This window comes from Oncorhynchus gorbuscha, linkage group LG08 (genome assembly GCF_021184085.1).
Source record: "Oncorhynchus gorbuscha isolate QuinsamMale2020 ecotype Even-year linkage group LG08, OgorEven_v1.0, whole genome shotgun sequence".
Lineage (NCBI taxonomy): Eukaryota > Metazoa > Chordata > Actinopteri > Salmoniformes > Salmonidae > Oncorhynchus > Oncorhynchus gorbuscha.
In genome coordinates, this window is record NC_060180.1 from 66895307 (window position 1) to 66911735 (window position 16429).

Sequence of the window (16429 nt, forward strand, 5' to 3'; positions counted from 1 at the left end):
CAGCTCAAGCAGGGCAGAAATTTGACAAACTAACTTTTTGGAAAGGTGGCATCCTATGACGGTGCCACGTTGAACGTCACTAAGTTCTTCAGTAAGTCTATTCTACTACCAATGTTTGTCTATGAAGATTGCATGGCTGTGTGTTCAATTTTATACACCTGTCAGCAACAGGTGTGGCTGAAATAGCCAAATCCACTCATTTGAAGGGGTGTCCACATATCTTTGTATATATAGTGTTTTTGAGATTTGACCCCATAGTCCAGCAGGTGCTACTGTTTGGAATTCTCTAACCACTCTGCATCATGTATTGCATTAGGCACAAATCCTTTTTATGTCCTGGTCACGGGGAAGACAGAAGCCACAGATTGCAATGGACAGCTGCCTACAGTTTAATACACCTCTCCTCACCCCACTCTGTCTCCTAACTGCTCCCCAGGTGCCAATGACTCGCAGGCAACCCCCCTCTGATTCAGATGGGTGGGGTTTAATGCTGAGGACATATTTCAGTTGAATGCGTTCAGTTGTGCAACTGGCTATCCACTTTCCCTTCCCTTCCTATCCTGCTGAGATGCTCATCTCACACACAAGTCAATGGCTACACTCGTCACTAGATAAATATAGATTAGTTGTGTCGAGTCCTGAATCTATAGACTTTTTCATTAGCTGAAACCTATAGCGCCATATTGACTGAATGGTTACATGCTCAGTTGGTTACATGCTCAGTTGGTTACATGCACAGTTGCCCTTGAATGAAATGTGTCAAAACAAATCTATAGATGTATATTACTACACACTAAATATCTGCAACGGTATAATATCAGACAGACAATGAGAGATGTTTGGAAACTAGAAATATTTACTTAAGTCTTAGACATTGTCCGCATGTTTTCATCTTTATGACATGTTTAGGCCTATGTAACTCCTGCCTGCTTATTTCTCTATAATGAATCGCTGAGTTTTGTTTATGATCAGGAACAAATGCATAAGCATTGACGTTCCAACTCCATAACACGCCATCCTCATGGTTGTGAGTAGAACTGCAGTTATTCAGTTCGTCCTCCACCTCCCCCATTGGAACCGTGTGGTTTACGCTTTTGATCCCCGAGGGACCTCGCGCGCTCTACATTCCAGGCATTCCGACTTCAGTCTCTGCTCAGTTACTTATTATCTCTATGTGCTCGACAACCATGTCAGTGTGGAGCAAGTTCCGAAAAGAGTAGACCACAAAACTCAGTGTGGAAGGACGAGAACGATTTAAACGAAACATTGTGGATTACTTTGGCTTAATTTATTTTTAAGTTATTAAAAACGTTTCGCTGGAATGCGAGTGTGAACTGGTAAGAATTGTTACGTGTATGGGAAATGTGGGCTTTAGGCTACTTTGTAACATTTAAGCCTTGAATTGTAGCCTAATACTCAGCCATTGTGCGTAAACACAAGTTCGCAGAAGTTATATTATTTCTGTGCACGCTACACCATGAGTACTTGTCGGTTCTTATTCCTGAAACTGTTTCTATGTTTCTAGAACTATGTGCTTGGCTCCTCTTTTAGAATGGAATTTCAAATGCAAGTTTTCCCTTCGTCGCAAAGTTACTTCTATGAACCTTTTCATGAACAACAAACATTTTTTTCCATAATGTTGTGGATTTAACTAATGTGTCAATTAATACCGTATGCGCTTCACTATTTCAATTTTTAAAACAATTATTACTACAAGGCAATGCATGGAATGACATCACTCAAAAGTAGTGAATATATTGTTGATTTTTACTTGACTTCCTGTAGGCCTTGAGGAATGTATGGGCTTAAAAAAAACAGAATATTAGTTGTTTTTTGCAGTCCTAAATGATTCTACAGTAATGTTTTGGATGACCACACAACATTTGCGTTATCATGCAAATGGTTGACTGGCCTCCCGTTAATGTTGTATATGATCAAGTATCCAGTTGTAGGTGTAGGCCTACTTGCCAGTTCTTATTACCTGTATTCTCATTGATTCTCATTGTTTTTCATATTCCAGGTTCATGGTCATCCATAAACACCTTGTCTCCCCCTGATCACCAGCTTCGAACAACGGAACCAACATGGCGTCTACAGAAGAGCCGTCTGGCACGGTCCTGCACCGCCTCATCCAGGAACAACTACGCTATGGCAACCCCACAGATGCCCGCACCCTCCTGGCCATCCAGCAGCAGGCACTGCGCGGAGGCAGTGGAGGGTCCCCTGGCGGAGGACCAGGGAGCGGAGCAGAAGAGGTCCCCAGTGGAAGCCCCCGCACTTCCCTGGAGAGCCTCACCCAGGAGGACTCCTCATACCTCCAGCTGTCCACCCGTCAGGAGCCCCAGGGCCAGGAGCACCATGGAGACTACCAGCACTCAGAGAGCAGCTACCAGCTCTACCAGCTCCACGGTGAGGAGCTGCCCACCTACGAGCAGGCCAAGGCCCACTCCCAATACCTGGCTCAGCATTGGGCATCCGCCCCGGCCCCCCACAAGCAGCTCTGCGAGGGGACCCTCCTGCGTGATGCGGACTACCGTGCAGCGGAGGAGCTGATTGAGTTAAAGCGAGGGCACGTGCGGTCGCTCAGTGAGCGTCTCCTGCAGCTGTCTCTGGAGAGAAATTGTGCCATGGCGAAGTCGGAGGCGGCGAAGAGCTCCTCACAGAGCTACCCAGAGCTGGGTTACTACGCCCCACCACAAGGCCTCCAGGACCATCACATCCCACACCCAGAATACTCATCGGTTACCATTATGTCCCAAGGTTATATGCCCATCCACGCTCAAGAGCCCCAGTGTGTGTACAGGGACATGCCCCAGTCACTCCAGATCCAGCAGCACAGGTACTAAGGCATTTCAGCCATTTGTGTGTGTGTGTGTGTTGGACATATAGAAAGATCATGCAAAGGTGTACCCTCGGTTTGATTGTCATTGCCCTGAATCAACAGCCATCACACATTTCATAGTGTGTTAATTTCTGTGGGCAAAGCTGTACGCATAATGGACTTCAAGCCGTGTGTCATTGGCTATATGTCATCGGTGCCTTGCATTCCAAACCTCCTAGTATGCGTTGTGAGTCATTACATGCGCAGGTTGGAATTCCAATTGCCTTTCTGAGAACACTTTGGAAGCCAACCTACCTAGGGTGGAGTTGATGTGTTCATTCTAATATAGGGTGCTTGTAATACCTAGGATGCCTAACAAATGTAGGTTGCTCACGTAACAACGGTTCTATGAGCTAAGGGGCCATCTATGTTAGTCACACTCATCGATAGACTACTGTAGTTGTAAATCTTTGGATATCTAGTGAACTCAACAACACACGTCCCTCCTCACAGGTATGCGGGCCCAGGCAGTTTTGAGCCAAGGCAGATGGACCTGCTGGTGCTGGAGAACGAGAGGCTGAGACAGGAGCTGGAGGGCCACCGAGAGAAGGCCTGCCGCATCCACAAGGTGAGAACCGTTCTCCTTTTTTGTCCATCTCGAAGATGGCGACATGACATTGGAATGGTTTGTGCCGTTGTATGCGTGAAGGACTGATGTTAATTTTGGAGGACCTATTCACGAGATACAGGACAGGTGCATATCAGACTTTTTTTCACGTTTTCCTCGGTCATCAATGCATGATGAACTTTGAGTTACACAAAACACTTAACTTCTCAAGTTGGCATGCCCATACTGAATAACAAAGTACTGAAGTCCACAACATGTGCCACTTAATGAAGGGAATGGAGGAAACACAAGCCAAGTAGCACTGTGCAGCGACCCCAGACACACTCCCCTATCTGTATATGGGAGATCATTACAACAGCTGCTACCATTGGCTGTACATAGAGACCCCATAGAGCCCAGAGGCTGTTACTGTATCCACACTCCCTGCATTGTTCTGCAGATGGGGGTCGTGCGTATGTGCCCTTTAGTTCCAGAGAGGCCATAGATTTTCGGTCCTATCCAGGGAATGTCAGACAGCAGTCGATGGGTTTGTGACCCCTGGCACAGCTGACATGCTCAGACTGCCGAGACAGAGACATTCTGCTAGCTGTGGCAGGTGGCAGGTCTGTGTGTGTCAACTGAAAGGACTCTATTGTACTTTGATCCCACTGCATTTTCACTTTTCATCAATCATCCTTTTTTTAATCCTCTTTTACTGTCATCCTCTTTCAACCCCATTTGTTTTCGTCACTTTTCGCGTCTCTTTTCGACCCTTTTTATTGACCAGCTCATAAAATGTTCCTGACAAAACTGTTTACTCCTCTTGACAACCCCATGTCAGTATGTTATTGTCTACTATTATGAATCAAGATGGTAGCAACAACACTGACTGATAAGACTTCACCCATTTATCTTGGTAGATAGAGCTAGATTGAGGACTCATCTTTAAAATGGTGGAAGCCCTCGATGGCAATGTCCATGCTAAAACGTGTTATATCCATCTTTCTATCTCTATGGTGAATGCATAAACTACTGCTGGTCTCCTTTTGGAGTTACGTCACCCCGCCCCTCGTGCTCCCTCAGCCTTAAAGAATGATAATTAGCAGGGTTGGAAAGTTTCCCCGGACTGTCGGGCCACAAGCCTGAGTAGACATGCCCGAGTGGCTGCTGTAATGGTGGGCGTCTCTACTTTTCCACTTCTTTGCCTGTTTCGGTTTCCACAGGCACAGACATGCACACCTATCCCACACTGGCAACCTGCCCAGACCTCCATCTCTCTCTCTCTCTGTGTGAGTGAACTAGCCACACCTGGAAGGCAAGCTGATTGTTAGCTCCCAGGAATGCAGATATAAATCAGCCACACACACACAGGGAGTGGTGTTTGCTCAAATTCCTCTGGATTATACTCGTATAGTGCTTGTACTGTGTAGTCTACATACTGTGTGTATATGTGCCCATATGTACAGAATGTGCTCCCAGGGATATTTATGTATATATGCCCATATGTATATACAGTTGAAGTTGGAAGTTTACATACACTTAGGATGGAGTCATTAAAAGTAATTTTTCAACCACTCCACAAATGTATTGTTAACAAACTATAGTTTTGGCAAGTCGGTTAGGACATCTACTTTGTGCATCACCCAAGTAATTTTTCCAACAATTGTTTACAGGCAGATTATTTCACTTATATTTCACTGTATCACAATTCCAGTGGGTCAGAAGTTTACATACACTAAGTTGACTGTGCCTTTAAACAGCTTGGACAATTTCAGAAAATGATGTCATGTCTTTAGAAGCTTCCTATAGGCTCATTGACATCATTTTTAGTCAATTGGAGGTGTACCTGTGGATGTATTTCAAGGCCTACCTTCAAACTCAGTGCATCTTTGCTTGACATCATGAAAATCAAAAGAAATCAGCCAAGACCCAAGAAAAACAATTGTAGACCTCCATAAGTCTGGTTCATCATTGGGAGCAATTTCCAAACGCCTGAAGGTACCACGTTCATCTGTACAAACAATGGTATGCAAGTATAAACACCATGGGACCATGCAGCCCTCATACCGCTCAGGAAGGAGGCGCATTCTGTCTCCTAGAGATGAACGTGCTTTGATGCGAAAAGTGCAAATCAATCCCAGAACAACAGCAAATGACCTTGTGAAGATGCTGGAGGAAACGGGTACAAAAGTATCTATATCCACAGTAAAACGAGTCCTATATCGACATAACCTGAAAGGCCGTTCGGCAAGGAAGAAGCCACTGTTCCAAAACCGCCATAAAAAAGCCAGACTACAGTTTTCAACTGCACATAGGAACAAAGATTGTACTTTTTGGAGTAATGTCCTCTGGTCTGATGAAACAAAAATGGAACTGTTTTACCATAATGACCATTGAAAGGTTTCGAGGAAAAAGGGGGAGGCTTGCAAGCGGAAGAACACCATCCCAACCGTGAAGCACGGAGGTGGCAGCATCATGTTGTAGGGGTGCTTTGCTGCAGGAAGGACTGGGGCACTTCACAAAACAGATGCCATCATGAGAAAGGAAAATTATGTGGATATATTGAAGCAACATCTCAAGACGTCAGTCAAAGCTAGTTAAAGTTAAAGCTTGGTCGCAAATGGGTCTTCCAAATACTTCCAAAGTTGTGGCAAAATGGCTTAATGACAAAGTCAAGGATAAAGTCAAGGTATTGGAGTGGCCATCACAAAGCCCTGACCTCAATCCTATAGATAATTTGTGGGCAGAACTGAAAAAGTGCATGTGAGCAAGTAGGCCTACAAACCTGACTCAGTTACACCAGCTCAGTCAGGAGGAATGGGCCAAAATTCACCCAACTTATTGTGGAAAGCTTGTGGAAGGCTACAGAAACGTTTGACCCAAGTTAAACAATTTAAAGGCAATGCTACCAAATACTAATTGAGTGTATGTAAACTTCTGACCCACTGGGAATGTGTTGAAAAAATTTAAGCTGAAATAAATCCTTCTCTCTACTATTATTCAAACATTTCACATTCTTAAAATAAAGTGATGATCCTAACTGACGTAAAACAGGGAATTTTTACTAGGATTAAATGTCAGGAATTGTGAAACTGAGTTTAAATGTATTTGGCAAAGGTGTATGTTAACTTATTTCTACGCCTGAACCAACTCAGTTCTACGCCTGAACCAACACCCCCACCCCCTGCATCTCCAACGCATATAAAGATATTAAACCAACAAACAAGATGGCTGACCAAAAATGTCCTCCTTTCCCCTCTTCCTTCTATCTGTCCATTCAGTTGGAGCAGGAGGTCCAGAGGGTATCCAAGGCCCATGAGACTCTGCTGCAGGGCAGCTGTAAGAGGGAGAGCCTGGAGCAGACCTTGAGGAGAAAACTGGTGGACGAGATCAGGAGGCTGCAGGAATTCAACAGAGACCTCCGAGGTAAGGACTACAAATAACACAAGCTCTCTGGTTTGTTAGACATTGACTGGCCAGGCTTGTTTGTATTTCGTTCATGCCCCAAAACTGGTCCAAAACCATTTTGGGGGATTATAATGGTTTATATTAGAGTGGGACTGGGGGCATGGAAATATTTTCACAAATCTGTTTTAGTGTAAGTGTATAGCAGTTTAGAAATGCTTCCAGTTTTCCTAAACTTTAAATATTTGTGTTACAGAAAGCCTGGAGAATGCTAGAACACACGCCGCCAAAGAAGTGGAAGCTGCCGACCACAACCAGCACATCATGACCAAACTGCTCGAGCAAAGTAAGTGTGTCATCCATTCCATCTCTCTCATATACTCCAAGTCTTAGACCTTCAGCCATGTCACAGGATTGGAGCATAGCACGGCACCTTGTAGCCAAGCTACATCCTCTATGCAGCAATTTTAGTTGTATAACCTCCGCTTATCTGGTGAGAACGCCTCAATAGTAAACACATGTAGCCTAGGGGTTAGAGCATTGGGCCAGTAACTGAAAGGTCACTTGTTTGAATCCCAGAGCAGATGAGTGAATTGGTCCATGTACCTTTGAACAAGGCACTTAACCCTAATTGCTCTATCATCGCTGCTGATAATGGCTGACCCTAACCTTGACTCCCCTCTCCGAGGGTGTCTCGGGAGTTTGGATATGCAAAGAACAGGACAAATAGAAGCACCCATCAAATTATTATAATGTATTATCGGAAAAGGAATTATTAATGACAAAATACAGTTGACCTAACATCAGGTTCCTAGGGTTGTTGATTTACGTTGTCATTTTAAGCAGTGGGCCTTCCCCAAGGCTAGATGGGGTTGCAGATGTACGGCCTTGGTTGGAGGAATGTTTCTTGTTAAGTGGGTCAAAGGGATAGGGGCTGCCCGCCTCGCTTCCTCTTCCTTTCCCCTTGACATTCCACGAGTGCTTGGGCAAATGAGGACCATCTGCCATGATGGGTGAATGCTGGGATGTAATTAGCAGGGTTAAAGCGATGGTGGTGTGATGGCTTAAGACAGTCCAAGCTCTAATTTTCACGTTCAAAATAGCTCCATGTGGCCTTAGAATAAGACTGTTTTTCAGGTCTCGTGTTCAGCCCAGTACACAACACTAGCTTTTCATTGATGTATCTTCTAAATGTATCCTGTGTGTGAATGTTGTACAGTTTGTAGCTTTTTGGCTATACCATATATAACCTTCTCTTCTCCTCCTTCTTCTCTTCGCTTCTTCTCCCCTCTTTCCTCCCATCAGACGAGGAGCAGCAGTTTGAGCGTGAGCGTGCAGAGCGAGAACTCCAGCGGCTCCGCAACTCCGCAGAGGAGCAGTGCCTGAGGGCTGAGCAGCTGGAGGAGGCCCTGGAGGCCCAGCGGTGCAGGGGGCGGCAGCTGGAGGAGGAGCTGCGCCTCAAGCGGGCCTACGTGGAGAAGGTGGAGCGGCTGCAGAGCGCCCTGGCTCAGCTGCAGACCACCTGCGAGAAGCGCGAGGGCCTGGAAATGAGGTTGAGGACACGCCTGGAGCAAGAGCTGAAGAGCCTGAGGGCGCAGCAGAGGCAGTCTCACCCGCCGGGCATGACGGTGGGCCCCCTGCACGAGCGTCTGAGGGAGAGAGAGGAGTGTATCTTAGCCCTGGAGGCAGACATGGTGCGCTGGGAGCAGAAATACTTGGAGGAGAGCACCATGAGGCAGTTCGCCATGGATGTGGCCGCCAGCGCCGCTGCTCAGAGGTAAGGGTCAGAGGTTAAACGTTAAGGGATTGATCCCTCAAAGGTTGTATTCTGTATGCACATACAGGAGAAAACATTTTCAAAACATGTAGGCTAAATGCGTTTTTATACTTTACATTTTTACCTGCATCCATTTCCTAAAATAATGTATTTCCTCTGTTCCAGAGACACAACCATCATCAACCATTCCCCCTGCCACTCTTCCAACAACAGCTTCAATGAGGTCCTGCCTGTATCTGACTACAGAAACCAGGAGATGGAAAACCGGTATAAAGATGATACTTTTTTTTTTCTTTAAATCTATATTATTCAGAATGTATAGTATTATTGCTGTTATAATACTTTGTATAATAAGTTTAATGTACTTTGTTGCATCAGATGGTGGCGATTGGAGATCTGACTCAATATTTCTCCTGTCAATAGGATCTGTGCTCTCTACACCCAAATTCTGGAGAAGGATGCTGTCCTCAATATCCTCCACCAGCATTTGCACCAGGAACAGATCAAGAAGGATGGGTCTTGTTTGCCTGCCGCCACGTACACTACTGTCAGCACGGCCAAGTGCACCAGCATAAACAAAAGTAAGGATGAGGGTCAGAGACTTAAAAAAAAATTGTATCTATTACTTGTGCTTCTACATCTGCATTGCTTGCTATTTGGGGTTTTAGGCTGGGTTTCTGTACAGCACTTTGTGACGTGCTGATGTAAAAAAGGCTTTTTATAAATACATTTGATTGATATTACTCAAGGGGTCCCTCAGGGCTCGGTTCAGGGGCCACTGTTCTCTACATACATGCAAGATAATCAAATATTAAGTAAGGAGTTATTGTAAAATATAATAGTAATGAGCATTGAAGTGGATTGGGGTTAGAATGACAGCACCTGTTTATCAATGAAATGCGTGCCAGTGGCTGATCTCTTTCATGTACTGTGTTGTAGGTAAGAGTTTGTCAGACGACCAGACTCTCTCTCTTCTCCGGTGCTCCTCCCCAGCTCACCCCAGCCAGAGCTGTGGATCAGAGGATGGCGCTAAGGCCAAGGAGCCAGCAACTGGTTCTAACCTCAGCATTGGTGAGTAGTCTATCTCTCTCTCTCACACACGCACAGTCGCCCAAACACCCAAACCTTTCTCTGTAACTGCATCACATGCTGTGCCCTGGCAGTCATTGATTTACCAACCATACTCCCATAGAAAAAGCCAATCGGCGATGGCTCTGTAGGTTAGAGGTCATTTGTGGGCTGCCGGAATGTGCTATGTTGTCGCACTTAGACCCGAGGTTGACTACACGTGTTTACCCGACTGGATCATCCCAATTTGGAAACGTCAGCATGTTTCTTTGGTTTCAGATAATGTACTGTAACTGTGGCTTATTTTTCCACTGTTTCCACTCCTCTAACACGTTTGCCCTCTTCTATTTTAAAGACAACGCTGCTGTGCAACAACATAGTGCCTCCTCCTTGAACACATTAAGAGGCCTGGATGACTTGGAGGCAGTGGAAATCTTCATTTGAGGAAGACTTTTGATCCTTGACAAGAGATTCACTCGAGGGTAGTGAACTCTCGGAAGCTGTGCAGAGCAACTGACTACGCCAATGGTCAGAGTTTCTCTGAAAAATGGACGGAAGACAAGAATGTTGAAGAATGAGAGGCGTATGTGTGAAATAAGGACGTGGGCTTTCACATTTAGAGGGGAGCGGTGCTCTTCCTCAATCTCTTTCTCTCTTAGCCAGGTGGCTGCAGGCTAGCTGTCTTGGTATATGAGACTGTGAAACTTTCGAGGTACTTGGGACAGTATTTCAGTTTTGTAACGGGAAACATCCCACTGTACTGTCAGTGTATGCCAAAGTATTTATATTTTCTGTGTACAACGAGTTCAGGAACTTATTCCCAAATATGAACTGAAAGCTTCACGCTTTTCCAAATAACCTTGTCTGTAGAATTTATCTTTGGACTTTTGACTGGCATTCCCTCCCCGCGCAAAAATGTGCCCACAATCTGGCCACATTCCTGTGCCAAGGAATTCTTCAGAGTTAGGAGAACAACTCACCCCATCTCTATAATTGAATAAAAATGCCAAAATCTTAATGTTCATATTTTCCTTGGCCATATTCCCTTAAGCCCCAGTAGCTGTCTCTACCACAGGAGGTTGGTGGCACCTTAATTGGGGACTGTGTCATGGTAATGACTGGAGTGGAATGGGGAAAAAATACATAAATGCACGGTTTCCATGTGTTTGATGCCAATCCGTTTGCTCCGTTCCAGACATTATTATGAGCCGTCCTCCCCTCAGCAGCCTCCACTACAGATTTATAAATAGTTGTGATACAGTATGCAATGTATAGTCTGGTTTGTCTATTCCGACTTCTAAACATGAAGCCCGGCGAGACCATTCTCATCCTGGGGAGGGTGAAGAGTTTGTTTTATTGCTTTTCACCGATAGTTTTTTTTGTTGTATTATTCTTCATGTGTATTTTCTGATGTGGTGAATCCGCTGGTCAGATTCACCACATTGATTAAGCTGCAAACTACACCATTTGGTTTTCGTTTACTGTGAGCCTTTTTCTGAACTAACAGGTTAATATATTTTATACAGACGTTTCTCTAATTATTTTAGATATGTTTGCTATGAACAGAATTGCCAAAGATAATTTTTTTATGTTTTGTAATTTATGTGCAGACAATCATGGTTATGTCCAGCTCTCCAACAGATAAAGCGTTGACCTCAAGCAGACATTGGCCAAACTCCTAAAAATATGAAGGTTGTGAATTTGAATTCAAACATTTCATGAAGCAATAAAATATTATAATATATAGCTCCTGTTTTTACTTTGACATGTTTTATTCCTGAAAAAAAAACGATTTTGGTGAGTATGAATTTGAAAATTTGTTCTGTTGGTGGTTTTATTTTCTTTACACTTTTTATTTCCCTCACTTTACCTCTCATCTTCTCTTGACACATTCATTCCTTCCAGAGAGTGAGAGAAACCAAGAAAGAGAGAGATAATGAGGGCTCTCGTTAGTTAATGAAGGAAAACTAGGAAAAACTCCCTAGAAAGGCCAAAACCTAGGAAGAAACCTAGAGAGGAACCAGGCTATGAGGGGTGGCCAGTCCTCTTCTGGCCGTGCCAGGTGCAGATTATAACAGAACATGGCCAAGATGTTCAAATGTTCATAAATTACCTGCATGGTCAAATAATAATAATCACAGTAGTTGTCGAGGGTGCAGCAAGTCAGCACCTCAGGAGTAAATGTCAGTTGGCTTTTCATATCTGATCATTAGGAGTATCTCTACCGCTCCTGCTGTCTCTAGAGAGTTGAAGACAGGTAGCACGTCCGGTGAACAGGTCAGGGTTCCATAGCCGCAGGCAGAACAGTTGAAACTGTTGCAGTAGCACGGCCAGGTAGACTGGGGACAGCAAGGATTCATGCCAGGTAGTCCTGAGGCATGGTCCTAGGGCTCAGGTCCTCCAAGAGAGAGCATACTTAAATTCACACAGGACACTGGAGAAGTACTCCAGATATAACAAACTGACCCTAGTCCCCCGACACAAACTACTGCAGCATAAATACTGGAGGCTGAAACAGGGAGGGGTCAGGAGACACTGGCCCCATCCGAATATACCCCCGGACAGGGCCAAACAGGAAGGATATAACCCCACCCACTTTGCCAAAGCACAGCCCCCACACCACTAGAGGGATAACTTCAACCACCAACTTACCATCCTGAGACGAGGCCGAGTATAGCCAACAAAGACCCAAGGGGGGGGGGGCTCCAACCCAGACAGGAAGACCACGTCAGTGACTCAACCCACTCAAGTGACGCACCCCTCCTAGGAAAGGCATGAAAGGGCACTAGTAAGCCAGTGACTCAGCCCCTGTTATAGGGTTAGAGGCAGAGAATCCCAGTGCAGAGAGGGGAACCAGCCAGGCAGAGACAGCAAGGGTGGTTAGTTGCTCCAGAGCCTTTCCGTTCACCTTCACACTCCTGGGCCAGACTACACTCAATCATAGGACCTGCTGAAGAGATGAGTCTTCAGTAAAGACTTAAAGGTTGAGACTGAGTCTGCGTCTCTCACATGGATAGGCAGACCATTCCATAAAAATGGAGCTCTATAGGAGAAAGCCCTGCCTCCAGCTGTTTGTTTAGAAATTCTAGGGACAATTAGGAGGCCTGCGTCTTGTGACCGTAGCGTATGTGTAGGTATGTACAGCAGGACCAAATCGTAAAGATAGGTAGGAGCAAGCCATGTAATGCTTTGTAGGTTAGCAGCAAAACCTTGAAACCAGCCCTTGCCTTAACAGGAAGCCAGTGTAGGGAGGCTAGCGCGAGTAATATGATCACATTTTTTGGTTCTAGTCAGGATTCTAGCAGCCATATTTAGCATTAATTGAAGTTTATTTAGTGCTTTATCCGGGTAGCCGGAAATTAGAGCATTGCAGTAGTCTAACCTAGAAGTAACAAAGCATGGATTAATTTTTCATTTTTGGACAGAAAGTTTCTGATTTTTGCAATGTTACGTAGATGGAAAAAAGCTGTCCTTGAAACAGTCTTGATATGTTCTTCAAAAGAGAGATCCTGGTCCAGAGTAACACAGAGGTCCTTCACAGTTTTATTTGAGACGACTGTACAACCATCAAGATTAATTGTCAGATTCAACAGAAGATCTCTTTGTTTCTTGGGACCTAGAACAAGTATCTCTGTTTTGTCCGAGTTTAAAAGTAGAACGTTTGCAGCCATCCACTTATGTCTGAAACACAGGCTTCTAGCGAGGGCAATTTTGGGGCTTCACCATGTTTCATTGAAATGTGTGTCATCCGCATAGCATTGAAAGTTAACATTATGTTTTTGAATGACATCCCCAAGAGGTAAAATATATAGTGAAAACAATAGTGGTCCTAAAACGGAACCTTGAGGAACACCGAAATGCACAGTTGATTTGTCAGAGGACAAACCATTCACAGAGACAAACTGATATCTTTCCGACAGATAAGATCTAAACCAGGCCAGAACTTGTCCGTGTAGACCAATTTGGGTTTCCAATCTCTCCAAAAGAATGTGGTTATCAATGGTATCAAAAGCAGCACTAAGGTCTAGGAGCACGAGGACAGATGCGGCGCCTCGGTCTGACGCCATTAAAAGGTAATTTACCACTTTAACAAGTGTAGTCTCAGTGTTATGATGGGGTCTAAAACCAGACTGAAGCATTTCGTATATACATTGTTTGTCTTCAGGAAGGCAGTGAGTTGCTGCGCAACAGCTTTTTCTAATTTTTTTGAGAGGAATGGAAGATTCGATATAGGCCGATAGTTTTTGATATTTTCTGGGTCAAGGTTTGGCTTTTTCAAGAGAGGCTTTATTACTGCCACTTTTAGTGAGTTTGGTACACATCCGGTGGATAGAGAGTTGTTTATTATGTTCAACATTCCACACACAACAAAATAGACTACACGTGTAGTAACTTTGAGTGCTTTACCACCCCTGTGTGTGCCTATACAGTATGTGCAGTACAGTTTTGAGTTGGGTCTGTTTACATAGTCCCATAGGTCGGCGCACAATTGGCCCAGCATTGTCCAGATTAGGGGAGAGTTTACCCGGGGGGTAGGTCGTCATTGTAAATAAGAATTTGTTCTTAACTGACTTGCCTAGATAAATAAAGGTTAAATAAAATAAGGATATGAGCCTTCTGTCATTTGATAGGGGGTTACAGTGCATTATTCACTGTTTGAAATGGGGTTTGTAACAAATCATTATCCAATCGTTTTGTTCAGAACAGAACCTATATTTTTTGTTTGTTCTGTTCCAACAAGCAAAATAAAGTTCTGAACCGGTTTGAACAACAAAACTATCGTATATACAGTGCCTTGCGAAAGTATTCGGCCCCCTTGAACTTTGCGACCTTTTGCCACATTTCAAGCTTCAAACATAAAGATATAAATCTGTATTTTTTTGTGAAGAATCAACAACAAGTGGGACACAATCATGAAGTGGAATGACATTTATTGGATATTTCAAACTTTTTAAACAAAACAAAAACTGAAAAATTGGGCGTGCAAAATTATTCAGCCCCTTTACTTTCAGTGCAGCAAACTCTCTCCAGAAGTTCAGTGAGGATCTCTGAATAATCCAATGTTGACCTAAATGACTAATGATGATAAATACAATCCACCTGTGTGTAATCAAGTCTCCGTATAAATGCACCTGCACTGTGATAGTCTCAGAGGTCCGTTAAAAGCGCAGAGAGCATCATGAAGAACAAGGAACACACCAGGCAGGTCCGAGATACTGTTGTGAAGAAGTTTAAAGCTGGATTTGGATACAAAAAGATTTCCCGAGCTTTAAACATCCCAAGAAGCACTGTGCAAGCGATAATATTGAAATGGAAGGAGTATCAGACCACTGCAAATCTACCAAGACCTGGCCGTCCCTCTAAACTTTCAGCTTATACAAGGAGAAGACTGATCAGAGATGCAGCCAAGAGGCCCATGATCACTCTGGATGAACTGCAGAGATCTACAGCTGAGGTGGGAGACTCTGTCCATAGGACAACAATCAGTCGTATATTGCACAAATCTGGCCTTTATGGAAAAGTGGCAAGAAGAAAGCCATTTCTTAAAGATATCCATAAAAAGTGTTGTTTAAAGTTTGCCACAAGCCACCTGGGAGACACACCAAACATGTGGAAGAAGGTGCTCTGGTCAGATGAAACCAAAATGTCACTTTTTGGCAACAATGCAAAACGTTATGTTTGGCGTAAAAGCAACACAGCCCATCACCCTGAACACACCATCCCCACTGTCAAACATGGTGGTGGCAGCATCATGGTTTGGGCCTGCTTTTCGTCAGCAGGGACAGGGAAGATGGTTAAAATTGATGGGAAGATGGATGGAGCCAAATACAGGACCATTCTGGAAGAAAACCTGATGGAGTCTGCAAAAGACCTGAGACTGGGATGGAGATTTGTCTTCCAACAAGACAATGATCCAAAACATAAAGCAAAATTTACAATGGAATGGTTCAAAAATAAACATATCCAGGTGTTAGAATGGCCAAGTCAAAGTCCAGACCTGAATCCAATCGAGAATCTGTGGAAAGAACTGAAAACTGCTGTTCACAAATGCTCTCCATCCAACCTCACTGAGCTCGAGCTGTTTTGCAAGGAGTAATGGGAAAAAATTTCAGTCTCCCGATGTGCAAAACTGATAGAGACATACCCCAAGCGACTTACAGCTGTAATCGCAGCGAAAGATGGCGCTACAAAGTATTAACTTAAGGGGGCTGAATAATTTTGCACGCCCAATTTTTCAGTTTTTGATTTGTTAAAAAAGTTTGAAATATCCAATAAATATCGTTCCACTTCATGATTGTGTCCCACTTGTTGTTGATTCTTCACAAAAAAATACAGTTTTATATCTTTGTTTGAAGCCTGAAATGTGGCAAAAGGTCGCAAAGTTCAAGGGGGCCGAATACTTTCGCAAGGCACTGTATCGTTCCTTTCTGTTCCTTTTTAAACCTCTGAAAGCTCAACATTAAATGACTTTACCATTCAGTGCAAATAGAGCAGCTTGCTATAGAGCGGGCAACCTATAGGCCTAGTTGTTTACATGCATTAGACATAAGTGTAGGGCACGAGATGCGACTGAAATTTTGCAGGTGGGGAGGAGAGAGGGTGGAGGAGGCTTGACTCGACATACATTATCTGTATTTATTATATTTAAAAAGAATGATTCTGTTCCAGAACAAGATAGATCCCTTTTGTTCCCAGTTCTGATTCTGTTCCTCGAAAAAATGTAGTCGTTTTAGGTTCTGTTCCCTGAACC

General features: G+C 44.1%; 1 protein-coding gene across 1 annotated transcript; it reads left to right on the forward strand.

Annotated features, from left to right (window-relative positions):
- The first annotated feature begins 1025 nt into the window (after window positions 1-1025).
- LOC124042065 (angiomotin-like 2a) lies at window positions 1026-11424 on the forward strand. Its single transcript, XM_046360382.1, has 10 exons — window positions 1026-1337; window positions 2021-2839; window positions 3335-3449; window positions 6710-6854; window positions 7090-7179; window positions 8139-8610; window positions 8776-8877; window positions 9034-9191; window positions 9550-9681; window positions 10034-11424. Exons 2-10 carry the CDS (start codon window positions 2085-2087, stop codon window positions 10120-10122), a joined length of 2058 nt encoding a protein of 685 aa, XP_046216338.1. The 5' UTR covers window positions 1026-1337; window positions 2021-2084; the 3' UTR covers window positions 10123-11424.
- The last annotated feature ends 5005 nt before the right edge of the window (window positions 11425-16429 follow it).

Excerpts from the sequence above, each read along its gene's own strand:
- LOC124042065 (XM_046360382.1), top strand. The coding sequence starts at position 2,085 with ATGGCGTCTACAGAAGAGCCGTCTGGCACGGTCCTGCACCGCCTCATC. Across the intron at positions 3,450-6,709 it reads AGGCCTGCCGCATCCACAAG|TTGGAGCAGGAGGTCCAGAG; the intron begins GTGAGAACCGTT and ends CTGTCCATTCAG. Across the intron at positions 6,855-7,089 it reads ATTCAACAGAGACCTCCGAG|AAAGCCTGGAGAATGCTAGA; the intron begins GTAAGGACTACA and ends TTTGTGTTACAG.